Source organism: Schistosoma mansoni, chromosome 1 (assembly GCF_000237925.1).
Source record: "Schistosoma mansoni strain Puerto Rico chromosome 1, complete genome".
Lineage (NCBI taxonomy): Eukaryota > Metazoa > Platyhelminthes > Trematoda > Strigeidida > Schistosomatidae > Schistosoma > Schistosoma mansoni.
The window spans coordinates 25292235-25308319 of record NC_031495.1 but is presented as its reverse complement, the minus strand read 5'-3'; the positions used below and the strand labels follow the sequence as shown (position 1 = coordinate 25308319).

The following is a 16085-nucleotide window of genomic DNA, read 5'->3' as shown; positions in this document are numbered from 1 at the left end:
TAAACGTAAAACACTATCTCTAATTTACTTAGCGTGAATTTAGAATAATTATCGTGTTTATTCAATTTTATGTACAACTATGTAACCTTAACAAAAAGCCAGTTAGATGTGAAAAGTATTACTTTGTTTAGGCCACAAGTTTTACCAGATATTCTTCTAATAAAGGACTTCCAAAAAAACACCTGTTCTTCTTATGCATAGACTGGAAATAACCGAGGTATAGTGTTTATTCCAACATCATATTGATCTTATTATTATTATTTGAACACATAATTATTGGTAAAAAAAGGCACCGAACACATATGCGCCGCACAAAACCTCATTTGATTTGTGTGAGGGCTTGGATACTACCCAGGTGCCCAGGCCGAAGCAGGTGGTTTTCTTAGGGGACCACAACCGGAGCCTTTGACCTAAAGGTCTGATCCACAAGGCAGTGGAGCATCGTGAGGAGATGCAGTCCCATAGTAGCCGGTGACCGACGATTGGTTCATACGCTATTTGTTCCCTCAGGATACTGGAGTTCATGCGCACCATTGGTTTGGAATCAGGGTTTTCCAACTCCCCTAGGTGAACATTCCGTGTCCACCAAAACGGTTAAAGCGCCGGACATTCGCTTTTCGTCCTCTCAATTTTGTAAACAACAGTAATGCCACGAGAAGGCATTGAGTAGGACTTCCCTGGCAGAGACTGTACATACGTGACCATGTGAGAGCATTTCGAGAGAGAGGGCGCCCCCCCCACTCTCGGCCGTACCAGGGCATTTGGGGGCACACCATATTGATAACTCCACTCCACACAAAACGAACTTTTGAATGTAATAAAAAGGACAGAAAAACTCACCCATTTTTCCGTTTTCAGGACAATTTAACTATTTTAAGACTTTGATATCACTAAACATGTATCTAAGTCTTTAAAAGAAGAAACAAACTAAACTAACAATTGGAGAAACAGGTAGGGCTATTGTCCGTATTATAAATAAAAGAAATGTTTCGCTGAAAATCTTGATGTGTTTAGTTTTTTTACTATTACATCTCTGTCCTCTATAGTTCTGAAATTGACAAGCTACAAAATAATACCAACCAAGCTTCTGTATTCAAGAGATTTTGACATTCTGATACAATAATAAAACCTTCACTTTGTCAAGGATACAGTTGTGACATTTACGTACATAAATAGTAGTAGCAATAGTCTGGTTTTGTATCCTTTTTTATTTGGCATTTCATAGCCTTGTGTTACTCTGAGTAGTAATAAACTTTGGTATCTTGCGACCCTGTAAAGAGACATTATGACAAGTTTATCTATAAATTTCGTAGAGAAATCAATATTTCTTGATGGATGGTCGGATTGATGAGCGAAACGTAGGTGAAACGTACCAAGATCTACAAATTAGTTGACAATTTATATGCAAAAATTTCAAAAATAACGGCTGAAATGATAAATCCAACTAAAGTAACCAGACTATTCATCTGGTAGTCACCGCAGTCACCATGTTAAAATTTTATGACTTGTTTACAAAAACGAGTCATATTTCACACAAAATTTATAGGACAAAACATTAACAGTCATAGTCTTTAGGAACTAATTATAAAGAAGTCACTTCATATTTGATTGACTCCCTATACAAAATTAAAAATTGGATTTCTGAAAGATGGCTTACTGTTGGTATGTTTATATGTGAAATTTCGTGACGCACACGAAGTTGCAAATGTCCACTAACCCGTTTATTTATGGACCCGACCGTTGGAAGAAAGTTAGGGGCGGCCAAACCAAAACGTGGCATCAGAGCTTGAAGTCACTAACTTCTTGTCTGAGTCATGTTGGTAAATGCAGACTACTTGGTTGGGGTCCATGTAACTATTGTAACCAATGGTTGGAGATTCTAGGTGACATGACTCAGAATCGATCACAATGGCGTAGGTGTATACACTCTTTATGTTCCCTTAAACCTTGTGATTAAAATTGCTTCATATCTGTCTTTCTCCCTGTACTATATCCTTATATACAACCTTTCTTCTATATTTTACCACCACTAAGTTAACTGCTATGAATTTGATATTCATCTTGTTATGCTAACGAGGTATGGCAACTTGGACCGATGCATTTATGTGCCTGGTCCTACGTTGTAGGTGACTGACTTATATATGGACAGTGACACGTTTAAAGCTTATAACACAGGACATATGAGGTCTAGATTAGAGAGCTAAGGCAACACTCGATAGGCTACAGGAGAAGGGGAGGATAACGAGTAGGTCCGAACATCTAAACAAAGCAAACATTTCAGAGGGTTATTATAGAAACCCAAATATCCTTATAAGGATGGTCACGAACTACATTTCACCAGCACTATTATAGTAAGGGGGATCAAAAACCTCACTGAAAGCAACAACGAAAAATCTGAAACCGCTACTCAGAACCGAAAAGCTAACTCCTAGAAAACAATCTACACCATAGTGACGGTGCAGTAAATATACCAACAGAAAACGAAAACCAGCTGGTTTTCGATTGCTAGCCACAAACTTTGCTGTTCCGTAGACATCAGCTCAACATATAACTTGAAGACCAAATAGGATAAAATTACATGGCGTACATTAAAATGAAACAGTAAACCTTACGCTAACTAGATATATAATCATACTTGACCAAAAGATTATTATGTATATACACATAGTATCGATGTAAAAAAATAGAGCTACGGATCATTAGCATCACTACATACTAACCATATCTTAACTCATTGTCCTATATATTGTTTGTTACGACAGCCCTGCCCAGCTTGACCTTCACCGTAAGGGTGATATCCTCAAATCGTTTGTCGCGGTAAAAAAAAACCAAAATCAATAGCTCTGTAAGTCTTCGATATCTGATGATAACCGCATTAGTTTTAATGGACTCACCTAGCTGAAAGCTCTTGGTCACGCATCCACACTTGATCGCGAGCGGGTACTCAGTGCTCCACATCCTCTACAACCGCTAGCCAGCTTAGATTGATTACTTCTCTAAACATCAATAACCTATCAAATATATCTTCGAACCTCTTCGCTTCTGATTTCACTGCATTGGCATTTCATAAAAGGTACTTTGGGTTAAGGTACTGCCAAAACTCGTATACTTGTGGCATCTGTACGGTCAAATGGTTAAAAATACGGGAATCTTTTATCGAACTAGTTTCCGTGTTTGGTAAAATTAGTACACTGATTCTTTGAGTTACAGACCTAGGTATATAAGTTAAACGGAAGTAATAGAATGATTGACAAACTAGTACCCATGTACCTAGGAAATGGTTGCAAATGGTTGTGGACGGAATAGAAGAAGCTTTTGTTTAGCGGGCTTCCATATTTAGTAGAAGTGGACCACCGATGCCTCCAAGAACGAACCTAGGTATGTTAATTATAAAAGAAAAAATTGGTAAATTGTAGCAAGACACTGTCCTCGGTTCTTAAGAATATGTCAAGTTTTCTCCTAAAGGACTCCTGGGAAGTCGCTTAAACTAGATCAGCTGGCAGCGAATTCCAGCATTTGAGTACTCTTAAGGAGTAGGTGTGTCAACAGTCCGTTCTGCTATGTTGAGTCTCCAGTTTCTGTGTGTTACCCCTTAGGTTTGTGTTCGGACTACGCTCAAATAGGTGTTTAAGAGGATGTCCACAAGTTTTAAGGATGCCGTAAGTCATTTGGTCACCACTTGGGGTAAGGGGTCCAGTGATTGAACTTCATTGGATTTGAGTACCCTAACTGATTCCGTTATTCGCCGTTGGATACGTTCCAGAGTATCTTTATCCTTTTGTAGTGAAGGGTGTAATACTGTTTTCGTGCTCTAGGTGAGAACAAATAAAACTGTTCAGGATTATGTGGAAGGTTCTTCCGCCGGACTAACCGAAAATGCGCCTCAACGTTACCAGTGCAAGGTTTACTTGGAAGGCATTTTTGTCGCAGCTAGCGTGAGACTTCAGATAGTAGGATACCAAGACTCCTGGATCTTTTCCAACTAGAAATGCCCCTATAGGAGAGCCACCTAAGTTGTAGTTGTAGTCTGCAACATATCTCAGATTATCTACTTTACACTTTTGAGTATCAAAGGTAAGTCCGTTGTCATCTGCCCAACATTGACGTCCAGTCAGATCTTCCTGAAATGCCACTTTATCTTGGTTACATTATTCTTTCCAGAGTTTCACATCATCTAAGTGGTAAATCTGACAACACTTGCTCGGAAAGATCAAATCAAGAAGAGACGGGGTCCTAATACCAAACCCTGAGGGACCCGACTAGTACATTCCATAGAGTGACAGAAAGTGAAGTTGACCGTGAGCATAAAAGTGTGATTCATATGTAAAGTGATCCAATCAATTAATAATGATTTGATACCTAAGCGTATGAGCTTATTGGTAAGACGTATATGGTTGACCCCATCAAAACCTTTTGAGAAGCCAAGGTGTGTGACGTCAACCTTTTCATCGTGATCAAGGATGGTTGTCCATCTGTCCACTGCGGTCAGCAGGTTGGTTATATAATAATGATCTTTTCTGGGACCATGTTGTTGGAGTGAAAAGGAGTTTATGGATAGTAAGTAGTCGTGTATATCGTCACATATCAGAGACTCCATAATTTTTGAGGGTATTGAGAGAAATGTTACCTGCCTACAGCTCAAGGGTTCACTGAGTCAATAGACGAAGTCAGCACTCAGGTTCACTTCTGAGAGTCCTGTAGAGTTGCAGGTGGAGCTCTCATCAATATAGTTTATATCGGTCGGTCGAAAAGTCCGAAAGTGCTGTTCTGTCAAAAGTTCGGCGACGTCACCATCGTTGTTGATTGTGCCATTAGGACCTAGCAGTTGGAAAACTCCGGTTTTGGCTTGTCGAAGAGAGGCTGAATGGTGTAGTAGTCTCTTCAGGTTGGAGAAAATTTTATTGATAATCTTTATCTGGTACTGTGGCCTGTCTTCTCTCATTGCCTTCGTTCATTGGCTCCTTACTTGTTTGAATAGCCTGTATGCGCTGTTGTTACCAGTTCGTTTTCATTCCTCCCAGAAGTAACTTCTGCAGCCTGGTAACCTGAAGGACAACCGGGATTTGGCTTAAATCACGTAGAATGGTAGAGAGTTCCAATAATTGACCACTCATGAATAGTTTAAAGTACACCCTCAAATATATTTTACTCTGTTATACTACAAATCTCCGTATATTTCCACTAAGGCTCATGTCTTAACTGAATTTAAGTGGGTCTTTTGGAAGGTGTCCAGGAGTTATAGACAATATTGACTGGCGTATTTTGGTACCCACATTACGCTTTCCAGTAAGGAACCGATCTGTCCCTTAAAATATTTATCAGAAGATTTTATATCCCATGTTTCTGTACAACATGCTAGTTGTTAACCCGTCGATAGGAAAAACGAAACACCATCCGGTAGTGGTTTTTGAAACCTTATCAGAGACCCTGGAGATTATGGACTCTTGGGGGAACGAGTAGATGAGATATGTTAAAGCTCAGATCACCACATAATTTTAGCAATATCAAACATCTATTCGCCTCATCATGAGGAAGGATTTGTGTTTTAATCCCTCGTCGTAAAGTAGTTTGAGATCTGACACCAACTTAACGCTCACACACCGCATGGTCTTAAGTGAATCTACATTCCGAACAAGACAGTGACAAGCTGGTTAGTGCAGCATTACACGTGAGATTTCATATTCGTCCCGTATTGAATCTAAAGCATTTGATCATAAACCATTTCGAGGTTCTCCAAAATAGTCATAAAACTCGAAAATATTTAGCAGCTGCTCCATTGTAATGTCATAAAAACTCTCAAGTCTTCTTTTTCATGATGTTGTAGAACTGCTCTCTCGTGATTAGATCGATATATTGGAAAGTCCCGTGTGTATTGGTGCACTCTTTCTTAAATCAACCACCTCGAAGCCTTTTATACGGTCTTATTTCATGCCTGTAATTCAGAAGTCTGAAATTTTCAGCATAGTCCCGAAATTAGTCAACTTATCGAATACCCTACTGGAACTTATGACAATCACATGGACAGGTAGACCTCTACCTTCAACTATTGTTGAGTCCCCTTCGGCAATAAGAAGATTATCAAAAAATGGAAGTCTCCCATGCAATATGCATTGCTCTATGGTCAGGAGATTTTGTGACCCCATGTTATTTGATAAGATTCAGAGCTTTTAGTATAAAGAAAAATAGAATGAATAAATTTCTCTTCAAATATTTTTATCATGTTTTTACGCAAGTAAGCATATATGACTTGCAGTAATATAATGGAATCCATTGTGTGGAGGGGTCGCATAAAAACTGTGCTGTTTCAAAGTGATTATAAATTAGTAATACATGAATAATTGAGGGATCGCATGAAAGACGATCACAATAATCAGGGTAAATATTTGTACAAATAAGAAAATTCGGCTAAAAAATATGCAAGGCATCCCGTCATATTTACCAAACGGTTTACGTATTAGTTTTTTATACATCACTGAGGCTATCGAAATCAATGTTCGAAAACCTGATCTTTGTACTCATAAAAAGTTTGCACAACCACTTTCTCTTGGCCAGTGATATACATGTGTGTTTTGGCTGCATTTTGATCAGCACTGTTGTGGTTGGACTGTCTACGTCCAAATTTAACAAAGGAATATATTGTAATAAACTATTCTCTACTGAAAAGGAGAACAAGTAAACGAATAAGAAGACGGATACCCATTGATTCTATGATTTCAGCTAGTTTATTCACTGACACAATTGTTGGAAGCAAAATTAATGACAAAAGTTTAAATAACTGTCATGTTTTGTGGCCTGTCAACTATCAAGTGACCAAATCTCTGATCAAAACACAACCTAGAAAATCTTAGCACTGTGCCGAACCAATGACATGTCGACCTGTACGAGAAGCCTGGAGTCCTTATTGGCCCCTCATGCATAGCCCTGCCTGCTGAGTCTAGAACACCATTATCAGCTCCCATCATATGGATCATATATTTCAGACATACTTGATTTATATATGAGCAAACCAAACCACATCATACCATAAAATAAAAAGTGACAATTATACAAGATCAAACCCAAAGGTACCTGTGATTGTGAGAGACTTTAACTAATAAATCAAGAATAACCTAAAAATAGTAAATCCTATGATAGTAGTCAATGGGCCGAATGAAAACTTATGATAAAAGGAACACAAATGAATATAACCCTGTTACTTAACCTTTATAAAATAAGGGTATATATCTCATAACAGTCCACAAATAGTTCCTAGAAGCTACCGTTCATTTATTCATCGTTCAGATATAAAAATAGCAGCAATAAGAATATTCATCGTGCGTACTTTCGTTAAAGTATTTCCACTGACTGAGTTCTGACAAAGTGCCGTAAACCCAGACACAAAGCGAGAACCAAGATAAGTCACTGTTTGAAGATACTGGAGAGAATAAACAGAATGTTAGCACTATAGAACAGGAACAATAGTTTCAACACCTAAGCCCCCCTGACAACCCCTAATATTTAAAATGAAAATCCGAAAAAATCCTGATATCTTCCAATTTCTTGCTTTTATGTGTACCCAGTACTCATCACTTGATTTTTGCATAGCTACTACAAACTGGCTTCTTATCAAAGAGATTCGTTAATTCTCTTCTTAAATGTTGTGTAATCTGCCAACTATTTAATTGGATTTTTCAATTTTTTCTTTCGCTTTGTGTTTCACCGCAATATCAAGAACTACTTTCTGTATATCTTCAGTCACCATACCAGTTAAGCTAACGGCTACCAAACGAGCTGTCTATTTCTGTGTTGCCAAAAAGGCTAATGAGAGCATCCTGTGAATACTATGGCTGTCAAGTTTAGGAAAATAACGTATTAAATGACGTTTAGGATTTAGGTCTGGATTGGCATCAGTGAACTATCTATGTTACCAAGATCGCATACCTAACCCAACACTGTGGAGTTGCCATAATGGGACTACCAAATCCGTAATATACTACACTGAAGTCACGTCACTGTCTGTGCTTACTCCTTTCACGGTAGAGGTTGTTTCTATGAGCCTTTGAACAACACATTTGGATAGAGTAATATATTTGATATAAAACTTAAGGGAATGTATAGAGTGAGCACGCCTGAATTGTCGAACCATACAATCTAGATTGGTTATTCTCACATTAACTTTGTCAGGCTTTCTCGAAAAGTTCAGCGGCTAATGTAGGTCAGCTGTAAGCGCTAGATAGTTACGAACTCAAGTCCATTATAAATGGTTCGAACAGTTCTAGATTATTATTTGGGCGAAGTGATGAAAGCTAAGAGTGTAACCAGATAGACTTTGATGACTTACAAGTTTATAGACCATCAGACAGTCGAAGCACAGTCTCCAGAGTTACAAGCACTGGCACTGTGTTTAGTATCTGAGTGGAATGGCTATATGAAACCTTGACAATAAAATTCCCTAAGTAGACTTTATGGAAGTAATTTAATGACATTTTAGTCTGATGGCTCTTCATTCGGGTGGTATGTCAGTGTTTCCATGCAATCATAGTTCAGGAATTCCATCATATTGTTTTGTCTTTCTCTTGATGTAAATGAATAGTCTTATTCTGAGAAATGATACAAAGTCATGTACCAGGATCTACATCGAAGCTTGTAAGATCCATTTTGAAGGTTTCGTGTGTAAAAATCCCTCCATGCGTACATTTGCAACTTGTTCTTAATGGTTTCTGTATTTGTACATTATTGTTAATCCTTCTGATGCCATTTGAGATTGTAATGTTTCATTTCATAATAGTTTTCTCATTTTTTCTCTGTCGCTTTCACTGGGTTCCTATGTTTCTTCCTGAACTGTATCTATGTTGTTTTAATTGACATTTTATCCTGGTGGCAGCCATATTGATTGTTCCCTCTTTGATTGTGTTGCTTGATTTGACTGGGATCGTGCATTTTGGTTGTGCATTGGAGCACTTTCCCAGAATTGGAAACACTTTGTGTTATAAAGCGATCTTTTGAACGGATTTTCACTTGATCTATTCAGAAAGGATAGAACAACACTTATTTTTTGGAGCGTCCAGTAATTTTCTTATATTTCTTATCAATCTGTCTATTTATTGTAATTTAAATCGATTATTGTGGGAACAATTATTGGTTGAATAACTGTGTGGTAATATTTGTTTGTGGTTTAGGATTACCAAAGATTGAATTGAGTTATTTTGATGGACAACCAAAACAGTATTGGAAGTTTATAAGACAGTTTGAGGCTTACGTCGCACCGAGAGTTAGTGATGATGGTCAACGTCTGCTCTGCTTGATACATTACTGTAAGAGCAAGGCCAAAGCAGCAATTGAAGGTTGTGTCGTGATGGGAGCTGCCGCAGGTTATAAGAGAGCCAGGGAAATTTTGAAACGTTTGTTTGGACAGGCCCACGTAATAGCCCGTGAAGCTTTGGAGAACTTGTTCAACTCTGTTAACTTGGATTATAATAACGCGGAATATCTGTCGCACTTGGTTATAAAAATGGAAAATCGTGCTATTGTTATGGAACAGATAGATTATACCGTAGATCTAGATTCTCTGGTCACTTTGGAGAGATTGGTTAGGCTTTTGCCTCAACCCATGCAAGTGCAGTAGGCAGAACTAGTAGATAGGTTGACTGAGGGTGATAGAGAACCTACGTTTGCTGAGCTTACCAAGTTTGTAGCAGCCCGCGAAAGAGTGGCTACAAGCAGATTTGGACGGTAAGCGGATCGTCCAAAAATGGGATGTAGCATGAGGACGAATTTTCATTCGTTATCAGGGCAGTGGAACGCTTTGACCGTGAGCACTAAGTGTAGTATTTGTTCTGGTAACCACTCGTTAATAAATGCCCACGCTTTTTAGCGCTTAAAGTTGAAAGTCAATGGTCTCAAGTTGAGAGCAAGGGTATCTGCTTCGTGTATCTTAAACAAGGACATAAGGCTAACGAATGTACATTGAGGAAGCGCAGTACCGTCGACAAATGTACGAAGAAACATCACCCAATATTGCACAGTGATTCGACGGTCAGCAGCTCAGAGGAAAAACGCAGTGCGGAAACTGTGATGGATTCAATAAGTCCCTAGATGGTCATGGTTGTTTGGGAATGATCCCCGTGCGGTTGACATAGGGGAATGCTGAAACTGTAGACTACGCGCTTTTGAATAATGGCTCTGATGTAACATCGATCAGGTCAGACTGTTTAAAGTCGCTCGGGCTAAAGGAGGATCAGGCGTCAGTGGTAGTCCAAACCGTAGGCGGTAACAAAACAACAAGGGCCACAAAGGCGCCCTTTGAAGTATATTCTTTAGATAAATCTGGGCATGTTACGATTGAAGGAGCTCTGGTTGTGTCGTGAATACCACGGCATAAGCGGACGAAGTCAGTAATGAGCAGCGTAATCGAGTGGCCGCATTTAGGTGATGTGCCCTTAGATATTCCAGATTCTGGCGAAGTCCTATCCTGTCCATTCCTTATGATGATTCTTGCGGCACAGAACTTCCTAACACGTTGAAGTTAACGCTTCTTCGACGCCTTTCCAGTTGCCCTCCATAGAGGTTCCTTCTTTCGGTAGATCTTGTAAGGCTTGGAACCTGTTGTTGAGAGTTATCTTGAATTCGTTGAGTTTGTCAGCATCTCGAAGGAAGGCTATGTCTTCCATTGACCTTGTGAAATTTTTATTGATACAAATATGGTCGGTCTAGTTCTCTGTAGTTTGACTCAGTGAAGCCGATGTAGCTTAGTGTATGCGTTTGTGTAGGAATGTTCTGCCGTCTATAACCATTTTGTTGAATGCACATAAATTTGTAAATCTGTCATCATTTTCATCCCTTTCTCCTAGTTCATGTCGTTCCATGATATTTTCATACCCTGTGTTGTCCATTCCAACTTTGGCATTTAGATCTCCCATCAGGATGGTCAGGTCTTTTCCTAGTGACTTTTCCAAAGTCGATTACAGCCTCTCGTAAAACTGGTCTTTCTCGTCTTTATTGCTATCATTGGATGCATAACATTGGATAACATCCATGGTGATCCCCTCATTGGTTCTGAAAAATGCTTTGATGATTCTGGATCCATGAGATTCCCATCCTATAAGTGCTTTACGTGCTTCTTTGAACAGGATCAGAGCAACTCCCTGAGTGTGTGGAGGGTTTTCTTTTTTGTGACCAGGGTATAGCAGCATCTCTCATGAATCTAACCTTTTCTGTCCAGCATAGATTCCTTTGTTGCGCTGATTACGACCATCGCTAAGTTGTGTCTGCCCATTTCCGTAGCTATCTGATTAGTCCTCTCGGATTTCTACATTGTTCGAACATTCTATATACCTGTATTAATTGTTACTCTGGTTGTTAGAAGGGGTATCGTTTTACGTGACTTCCAAAGAATCTGGGCTCTCACTATGAGGCGTCATAATTCACCTGAATGAGGATCCTTAAACTCCCTGGACAGAGTTTGAATGCTTTAAGTTGTTTATTCTGGTTAGAGTTTTTTTCCAAAGAAGGCTGTTTTCTACGGGATGTGGTTGCCGACTCCATGCTCAACTATCCTCCTTTAGCCGTGCTTCGGACCAGCAATAACCTAAGATAATAAGACCAGTAGCTCAAATAACATGCATTCACTACTTCTTTAAATTCATAAACTACATATTTCCCGACAATATTCCGCATTTGACTTGTAACACTAACTTTTATTTACATTCAAAGTCAACGCAAATAAATCAAATTAATTATATCAGATCTTTAGGAGCATGACTAGCATTGTAGATGAAACGCAAAAATGCGGGTCCTCACCATGATCATGCGCAGTGATATGGTTATCACTGTTTTTCAATGGGATTACGCGTTTCCGCATGCTTTTAACAATTGGTGTAGTGTACGTTAACGGAAATTCTCTTTATTTAGTCAAACCATATTTGTTAATTCTAGAGTACATAATGTGCATTTCAGTTTGGAAATTCGAACTTTAGTTTAAAAGAACCATTATCTGACCAGTGTGTAAAATGTGCGACCGTTCATGAATAAACAGTCATCAACATCAGAATTTCATCGACAGTTACTTGATGAATTGTTTGACATACTATAATAGGCGGGAGTAGTAATATCGAGTGGCATCAACGAACTAGTAATCCCCAGGTTTGTCCAAACGTACTCTAGTAGCCACAAAAGGACTGGCACTTATGTATATAATAAAACCGTATGTATTTGTGAATATATTGTATTGGAATTAGAATTACGCATGCAAAAACTAGTCATCGATATATGGAAACGTTACTAATAAGGGTGAAACAAGCGTTTAAAAGGAAAGAACTATGTTCAAGTTTAAAATGTAAAATATTCTACTTATCATATTGATAGTCATAAATAAAACTCTATACCTTTTAGTTAATTTAACTGCTCGCTTAAATGAATTTGTGAATAAGTGGAATTCAATGTATTAAGTGACATTTGAATTATACTGTAGTTGGAGTGGAGTCTCGATTGACTATGATCACCACTACAATAAGATTACGCGCCCATATCAACTTGGTTCCTTTGATAGCTTGTAAACCAGAAGGTTATAATTAGTCCCGATAAAGTATATTTATTGGCGATTTCGTGGTATCAAAAGAATACCGAGACGTGCAGGTAAAATGAGTTGGCGTGGTTGGGGATGACGTGTGCTTAAAGTGGCGAACCCGTACTTTGTTTATTATTCACCAAGTTGCAAAAGGTCTTCTCGTTGTCAGTGCTGCACACTATGGATTTACTTTGTTAAATCGTTTTCCAACGTCGATCATGACAAATATTAGTACGAGATCGGGTAGTTTCATATTGACTTCGGGAACTTCTATAGTTCCACGACCAGAGTACTTGGAATACTATTTCAACTTATCTGCTCCGTCCGCCCACAGAACTCAAGCTTTTTTATCAGACAAGGAAGTCAACACAAACAATGCACCTGTCTTTTGCCTTGAAAGAAAGTCACATTCTAGTCGGTTAAGTCCTGAAAGTAAACGAGTTCATCCATGTAGTGGGCCTAGTGGCGACCGTCTGACCAACTCAAACAACCTACTTAATATACTGTGGCCTCGAACTTCAGACAGACCAGAATTTGAAGCGGTTTTACGTAACTCTTCTCCATCCCTATCGTTTCTGTCAACGTACCCATCTGACTCTAAAACTCATAGTTGTGATCCTAAATCATATTTAAATGCGAGCCAGTCTATTCGAGACCCAAATACAGCTAATTCCAAATCGCATGCCCATGGTCAGGCCGAACAAATCCGAAGATCTCGCGAGTCCATAACTTTTTCTCTTATCGATTCTCAGTTATCAATACCACCCCTCAATCAAATTAGAGATATATATCTGCAAAATGGTACAGGCAAAAAGGGCAGAACGTAAGAAAGTTCGAACGGATAAGGCGGGCGACTGAACGAAAAGTGATTTTGATACAGTTAAACAACGAGTACAGTAAAACAATCACTGGTACAATTGGTTATAATAATGATTGTTTCCATTATACCAATCGCGTTCTCGTCGAGAAAGGCAGGTCACTACAATAGTATAAACTAGTAATCTCAGAAACAGCGCAATTTAATCAAGAAGTATTAGACGAACGCGAACGAATATATTGTATTTGGGATTCAAAATCAAAACAGTCATCAATACGAAAGAATCATTGGTTCATACAAACACCTTAATTACGTTTAGATTTGGCTTTATTTGTTTAGAGTTTTCATTTGTAGGTTATTCTTCGTCATTAGGGTATCAACATAATCTAAATTTCATACCTACGTACTTTAAGAATTTCTGAGTTTTAGATTAATATTCTGCCAGACCACTCTGAATGTTCAAGCTTGATTTATATCACTTCAGTATGCTGTCAAACAAAATAAAATCCTTCTTTTCGAAGTACATGTTTGCTTTGTCATCATTAACGTATAGATGTTATATGCAACACCCATGAAGAGATTTTAGATAATTATTTGTCTACTGTATAAAGATATTCCTGAGAAAAATTGGCTTTCAAGTAAATGAAAATGATTTCTAAAAAAAATATTTCGCAAATTTTAGGAGGGAATCCTACTGAATTTCATTGTAAAATGATGACCAAACCTAACTCTAAACAATGTTGAAAGTTCGTCAAATATATTTCGAAAAACTAATGACATTAAATTAGGATTCAGTGAGCCATTACATGTTTATACCCTGGTGGAATTAGGTAAAGCAATTCGAGCATGTTACTTTTGAGTTAGTGATTTTATGAGATACGTCTCTGATGAGTTAAAAACTACATGTTTAAATGAAATTTTTTAAAACAGGAAAGATGTATTTCGTAAAGAAAGGGAAAATGAACGGTCTTTATTTGCTTAATTTGAGTGTTCTTGTGTGAAACCGATATCATCAAAATATAATGTTTGGAATTTACTTAACGTAAAGTTGAAATTATGGCACAGCAATCCTAAATAATTACTGAGGAATTATGCTTTTCGCATCTTTTATAGAAAACGTTTGGTCAATAAGACGGATTTCGCCAAAATTTGGTTCTTGGTTAACAGTAAATATAGAATCTCAAATGTACTACATTATTTTGTTGTCAGCAAATTCATTTTAATTTTTATGTCCTCTACTTGATTACGACAGAATATGATATACAACTTGTGGTGGATCCGGGCAAAAGAGCTTATTCGAGATATAACTATACGTAAAGTTACCAATAATATACCAATAAGAATTAACACTACAAACCTAAGTGTCTGTTTATGAGTAACACAAAAAGGTAAAAAATTACAGTTACGATATAAATAGTATATTAAATTAAAAAATGATAACAGTTGTTATGAAATGAATGTTACTAGTAAGCTACTCTCTGAGATAACAACCAAAAAATGAGTTCACTTGATTAACAAAGGTTCTTCTGCACGTGTTGGCACCAACGGCGTAATGAGAAAGATATAATCCGATGGCAACATAGTGTGGGAAGGCCTAAAAGGATGTTATAACACTATTATAATCTTCAATCAAAGGCTATAGCCAATAAAGCTGAAGAACAGACAGCAGAGATAGGGTTTATTATTTTCAACAATCGTAGTAGTGTGTGTGTATAACCAAATAATTATAACCGTTTCTTTACCAGTGATACAGAGAAACAATAGATATTAAATATAAATGCGGCTACATATAAAGAATGACAAATAGGAAAAAATGTGGTTTTTATTTTGTCACAAAAACCACTGAATCTACATGTCATAATCTAACGACACTGTAACGTATAAGCTTGGCTTCTATTGTCGGTACGTTGATGATACTTCCATTATCATCGATCAGAACATTGTAAAAGTAGAACTCTCAGAACTATTCGACAACAAACATCCAGCAATTAAATTTACGTGTGAAGAGGAACCAGATAAATAACTACATTTCCTTGATGTTTTGTTAAACAGAAAAGGAAATCCTTCTATCAGTAGAAGTGTGTACAGGAAAAGTTCTTAATCAAGCCAGTACACACACTTCTTAGGTTTTGTACCTCTTCACTTTAAGAGAAACTTAGTCAAATGTCTAGCAAATAGAGCTAGGAAGATATGCTCGGTCGATTCAATTAACAAGAAACTAGAGCTTATACAAAATATATTGATTGAAATGGGTTATCCACAAGGTTTCCTGAAGAAACACTTGTATGTGACAAACAAGAAAATAGAAACATCAACGGCTAGTAAGAAACCCCTTATCCTGAAGCTGCAATTCAACGGAGATGTAGCTAGTGATGTACCACGGGACAGACTGACTGGAGCAGTGAAGAGAACGTTTAATGCAGCTAATCTATGTCTACCGTACTCGACCCGATCTGTGATGATTCCTCAACTAAAGGATAAGTTACCTGGTTATGCCACTTCTATGTGTATCTACGAACTCAGCTGTTCCTGTGGAGAAAACTATATTGGGCGCATTACCAGACAACTGGACGAAAGATTTAGTGAACACCATCCATCATAGTTCGGAAAAGGTACTGTCGAGACAATACCTAGCACGGTTCTTTCACGCTTGATCGTTAGCGGTTATTTAGTAGACAGAAATAGGTCATTTAAAGTTATTTATTGTATTCCTACTAGTTTTCC

The 16085-nt window shown here is 37.9% G+C and overlaps 1 protein-coding gene across 1 annotated transcript; it reads left to right on the top strand.

Moving 5' to 3' along the window:
• Positions 1-11837: 11837 nt before the first annotated feature.
• Positions 11838-11954, top strand: Smp_106590 (hypothetical protein; the record flags this gene model as incomplete). Its single annotated transcript, XM_018793808.1, has 1 exon — positions 11838-11954. The coding sequence occupies one exon, from the start codon at positions 11838-11840 to the stop codon at positions 11952-11954; it is 117 nt and encodes a 38-aa protein (XP_018648284.1).
• Between the last annotated feature and the right edge of the window lie 4131 nt (positions 11955-16085).